The following is a 6,000-nucleotide window of genomic DNA, read 5'->3' on the forward strand; positions in this document are numbered from 1 at the left end:
TAGCACAATCCCATTAAAGAGCAGACAAACATTACAGGGAGACAGAACAGGATCGCTGACGGGTCTGCCAACTTCCGCCGCCCCTTACAAAAAAGGTGAGAAACAGGTAAACGCTGGGGTGGAGGGTGAGAAAAAAAAAATTCAGTCCAAGCCTGGGCCCCTGGAGAGGGGGTCCAGACTGAGGCCAAAGAAGAAGAAAAAACTCATAGCCATAGTACACATAAACATATGTGTAAGAGGGAAACATCAAAGAACACAAGGGACATTAACAGAGGTGTGGACTCGAGTCACATGACTTGGACTCGAGTCAGACTTGAGTCATGAATTTGATGACTTTAGACTCGACTTGACAAAATGTAAAGAGACTTGCAACTCGACTTAGACTTTAACATCAATGACTTGTGACTTCACTTGGACTTGAGCCTTTTGACTTGACATGACTTGCTACTTTCCCCAAAACCTAAAGTTTAAAAAGTTATTTGGGAGCGCTCCGTATCTTTCATTTTGTACGTGTCTGTCTATCAGCGTGTGTGCTGCGTGTCAGCGTGTGTGCTCTCAGTACAACAGCCAATCAAATTAGATCTACATTGTTTTCATCACACAGCATTCATCCAATCAAATTGCAGGACAACCAATGAACAAGAGTTGTCAAACAACGCGCCAGTGAGAAAGATTTATACCAAAGTTGGTTTCGTTCGGGTATAAAAACTACGACTTGGTCAACAAAAAACGAATTGCCGGATGCAAATCACGCAGTTCGAATATTACAGACGGAGACGCAACAACTTCCAACTTCGTTCGACATTTGAAGTTGCACAAAGAAGGGTAAGTTTTGAATGTAAGCTAACGTTTATTGGCTAAGTAACATGACTTTTATTTGCTGTGTAGTTAAATCAGTGAGGCTGTAAACTCACTGCTAACGTTATAACCATAGACATCTTATAAGTAGACGCAGCATCGAGCGCTACTGCTTACTGGCGCAGACGAGACGCGGGGCCGCCATCTTGGAGTGGTGATCCGCTCCACTCAGTGCAATTCATTTGGCAGGAGCAATGAACTGTCAGCGCATTTAATTCATTTTACGTCACTGAATACCACTCGTTTTCACGCGCTTTTTTGTCATACGTGTAGCTATGATAACGGACACATGTTTTATTATTCATAGTTTGCTTAACAGTAATAGAATATTCTTATATGCTATAAGTGACCAGACGTCCGAGATCAAAACTGGGAATATAAGCCCAGAGAAGGGGGAAAAAAACGGTCAGCTATTTTTAAGTTGAAGAAACAATATAATTACGTTATATATAAATGCGTATATCCTACATAAACAATGTATGAATACATTAGATATCTATATATCTTATAGACCGTATCTCTGTTGCTGCAGCAGCAGAGAGTTTATTCTGTCTTGACACTTTGTATTGATATTTTGTATTACATTCTTCCCTTAAATGATAATGTTTACAGTGATTGTTATATATGTATTTTTTATGTATGTCGCTTTGGATAAAAGCGTCTGCCAAATACTTAAACATATATAAACACCTGAAAGTCTTTATATCAGCTGAAACCACCAATCTGTTTCACTGGATTCAGAATAAATCCAAATGCTGTCTTACCCAACAATGTTAGTATTTGAATATTGTTACTTGAAGACTTATTCCTGGTTACAATTATACTGTTAAGAAAGTATTGTCTTATATTTTGCCTAAAATGAGAATGCATCATAATCAGTGGCGGCTGGTGAATTTTGTTTTAGGTGGGGCTGAAAGTTTGTAAACCAAACCCCTGTAGGGGGGTCATCCTCCCCCAGAAGATTTATTTGTGATTTTCACATACAAATATTGAAGATCTTTGCTCCTTCTTAACTCTGTGGTAATGTTATTTTCATAAAATACAACCAAAAGTACATTAATGTTAAATCTTACTTGTGAAAAGTAATCCCCCGATTCCTATTTTCAACAGTCCGCTCATTTGAGCATGAAAACGCTGAACACCAGCCCGGCATCTTTGTTTTCTACCTGTCAACTGTCAGTTTAGGCTGCTCGCCGGCTCCTCATCACCACTTCAAGATGCAATTTGCTCGCGTCACAGCAACCAATACTGCGTCTACTTATAAGATGTCTATGGTTATAACATCATTTCAAACACAGCAATATGTTGCGTCCACTGCAGTTTGCTTCCTTATTCATACTTTTTGTCAAGTGATTTTTTTAAGCAGGGTTGCATGAGGTACCTATACTTAACGTTACGTTAGTCAATGTATCACACACAGTAACATAACGTTAGACGGCGGTCAGCAGCACCGCATATTTTAGCCACCTACAAAAAGACAAACATAGTCAAATAAAGGTCAGTTAAAATGTATACTATATTAAGAATATGTGTACATATTGCATAGGGCCCTGACATCTAAAAAGTACAACTTTGTTCATTGTTATGTTCATGTATTTGTTATGTTTTTCATGTGTACGCACACATAAACACACATACAGTATGAGATGAGATCAATGAGATAAGGTAAGAACAGAATAGAAACTGCAGTGGAACTAGTTAGAATGCAATATGCCATGGAAATACAATGTTAACACTTTTGTACAAATAAGTACAGTTGCACTTGTTTTTGCAAATGTGTTTATTCTGTAAAGGAATGAGTTAAATGTTTAAAATTGTTTAAACTATTAAAATGACTGGTTAATAGAGCTATTATGAATTGCAATGTCAGTACTATTTTTTTCCTGCTATTTCAAATGCACTTGTTTTAATAAATAAATACAGCCGTTTAAAAGCATACACAATCTGTGTAAAAATATTAGTCTGTGGTTAAAAGGACTTGAAAGGACTCGAAACTCAAAATGCAGGACTTGTGACTTGACTTGAGACTTTCCAGTCTTGACTTTGGACTTGACTCGGGACTTGCCTGTCTTGACTCGGGACTTGACTCGAGACTTGAGGGCAAAGACTTGAGACTTACTTGTGACTTGCAAAGCAATGACTTGGTCCCACCTCTGGACATTAAATACATTAAAAGAGCAGAGCTGATGCAACCATCTGCCACTTCTACACACAGCCACAAAAGTAAAACATTAAAAAAAACATATACACTGTGGTGGCCTCTACGGTGTTCCACCCTATCGTCTGCTGGGGTGGAGGGAGCATGGCCAGAGACAGGAGCAAACCCAACAAAGCAACCAAGAGAGCCGACTCCACCCTCGGCCGCCCACCAACTCTCGGCCAGTGTCCAGTCCGCATAGATGAGCGAGGATGATGTTATTAATGTTAATGTTATTATTGTCATACTTAATGTTGTTGGTGTTGATGTTATTGTTTAGTATGTTGTTATTAATATTGTGTTTAATATTGTTGATGGTTTTGTCATTGTTAGTGTTGTTGTTGTATTTAATGTTGTTGATATTGTCATACTTAATGTTGTTGGTATTGTTGTTAATGTTGTTATATTTAATATTGTTGATGGTTGTGTCATTTTTACTGTTATTATATTTAATGATGTTATTACTATCATACTTTATTTTGTTGGTCTTGATGTTATTGTTAATGTTGTTGGTATTGTCTTTAATGTTGTTATATTTAATATTGTTGATGGTTTTGTCATTGTTAGTGTTGTTGTTGTATTTAATGTTGTTATTATTGTCATATTTAATGCTGTTGGTGTTGTCAATATTGTTGTTATATTGAATGTTATTGATGGTTTTGCTATTGTTAGTGTTGCTGTTGTTGTTACATTTAATGTTGTTGTTGTTATTGTTGTTACACAGTATTTTATTTTGTTGGCATAATTGTGACATATCTAATGTTGGTGTTGATGTTATTGTTTATGTTGTTGGTATTGTTTTTAAATCTGTTGTTATATTTAATATTGTTGATGATTTTGTTATTGATAGTGTTGTTGTTATATTTAATGTTGTTGTTATTAGTGTCATATTTAATGTTTTAGTTGTTGATGTTATTGTTAATATAGTTATATTTATTATTGTTGATGATATTGTTATTGTTTGTGTTGTTCCTGTTATATTTAATGTTGTGGTTATTGTTGTTATACAGTATTTAATGTTGTTGTTGTTAGTGTTGTTTGTGTTGATGTTAATGCTGTTGGTATTGTTGTTGTTGTTTTAAATGTTGTTGATTTATATTTAATATTCTTGGTGTTGTTGTTAATGTTGTTGGTGTTGATGTTAATGCTGTTGGTATTGTTGTTAATGTTGTTGTTGTTTTAAATGTTTTTGATTTATATTTACTGTTGTTGTTGGTGTTGATGTTATTCTTAATGTTGTTGGTATCGTTGTTACATTTAATGTTGTTGATTGTTTTGTAATTGCTAGTGTAAATGTTATTATTGTTGTTAAACAGTATTTAATGGTATTTGGCGTTGTTGTTAATGTTGTTGGTGTTGATGTTGTTAATGTTGTTGTTATATTTAATATTGTTGTTATATAGTATTTAATGTTGTTATGTTGATGTTAATGTTATATTTAATGTTGTTGATTGTTTTGTTGTTGCTAGTGTTGTTGTATTTGTTTTTGTCATATTTAATGTTGTTGGTATTGTTAGTATATTAAATGTTGTTGGTGTTGTTAATGTTGTTGGTATTGATGTTATTCTTAATGTTGTTAGTATTGTTGTTAATTGTTTGTTACATTTAATGTTGTTGTTGTTATTGTTGTTTTAATTAATGTTGTGGGTGTCGTTGTTAAAGTTGTTGTTGAATTTAATGTTGTTATTGTTAGTGTTGTCATTATTGTTATATTTAATGTTGTTAGTGTTGTTGATGTTATTGTTAGTGTTGTTGTAATATTTAAAGTTGATGATGTTGTTATTGTTAGTTTTGTTATTATTGTTCTTTAATTTTGTTGGCGTTGTTGATTTTATAGCTAATGTTGTTGCTATTGTTGTTAATGTTATATTTAATGTTGTTGTTATTGATAGTGTTGTTATTATTTTTATATTTAATGTTATCATATTTAATGTTGTGGATGTTAATGTTGTTGTTGTATTTAATAACGTTGATGTTGTTATTGTTAGTGTAAGTATTATTGTTATTTTTATTGTTGCTGTTATTGTTCTCTTTATTGATGTTATTGTTAATGTTGTTGATGATTTCAATGTTGATGTTATTGTTGATACTTTGGTTGTTGATGTTATTGTTGATACTTTGGTTGCTGATGTTATTGTTGATATTTTGGTTGTTGATGTTATTGTTGTCGATGCTCTTGGTGAAGAAGTTGAACGGCAAGATGAACACACATGACCTTCATGTCCTCAGGTGTGACTGGGACATTACAGCTGGACGAAAATGGAGACAGAGAGACTGACTTTGCTCTGTGGGACATGATAGACACAAACAACAGTGCTTTCCAGGTACACACACACACACACACACGCACGCACACACACTTTCAGTGATTGTTGTTCTTTCCAGATGGTTCTGGTGTACAACAGTCTGGAGGAGCAGCTGACTGCCATTCCGGGAACGTCGCTACACTGGCTGGGTGGAGTTTGTCCCCCTGACATTCCCGTGTGCGGCTTCAAGAACGACAATCCTGTTTGCCTGACCAGTAATGCATCAATCATCACCACACGCTGACACGTTGCTGCGTCTCCTAACGTGATATTTGATTCGACAGAAACAATCACCATCCACCAGATGGTCTCCATTGTGGTCGTCTTCATCCTCACCATGAGCCTCACTGTCGCCATCTTCATCTACAGGTGAGACAATTGTTCTGGAATTGTCCCTTTCCAATAAAGAAATGTCCAGAGAAAACAATCTTTTGAAGTACACTACCGTTCAAAAGTTTGGGGTCACCCAAACAATTTTGTGGAATAGCCTTCATTTCTAAGAACAAGAATAGACTGTCGAGTTTCAGATGAAATTTCTCTTTTTCTGGCCGTTTTGAGCGTTTAATTGACCCCACAAATGTGATCCTCCAGAAACTCAATCTGCTCAAAGGAAGGTCAGTTTTGTAGCTTCTGTAATGA

General features: G+C 35.2%; 1 protein-coding gene across 5 annotated transcripts in view; it reads left to right on the forward strand.

Annotated features, from left to right (window-relative positions):
* Window positions 1–6,000, forward strand: part of npr1b (natriuretic peptide receptor 1b) — a 55,568-nt gene that overhangs the window by 35,607 nt on the left and 13,961 nt on the right. For all 5 annotated transcript variants that reach the window (XM_062029790.1, XM_062029793.1, XM_062029791.1 and 2 more), the window contains 3 exons: window positions 5,285–5,379; window positions 5,441–5,576; window positions 5,646–5,730. In XM_062029790.1, coding sequence (XP_061885774.1) covers window positions 5,285–5,379; window positions 5,441–5,576; window positions 5,646–5,730 — 316 coding nt within the window. The remainder of the gene's footprint in view (window positions 1–5,284; window positions 5,380–5,440; window positions 5,577–5,645; window positions 5,731–6,000) is intronic.

The sequence above is a fragment of the Entelurus aequoreus genome, linkage group LG20, assembly GCF_033978785.1.
Source record: "Entelurus aequoreus isolate RoL-2023_Sb linkage group LG20, RoL_Eaeq_v1.1, whole genome shotgun sequence".
Taxonomy (NCBI): Eukaryota; Metazoa; Chordata; class Actinopteri; order Syngnathiformes; family Syngnathidae; genus Entelurus; species Entelurus aequoreus.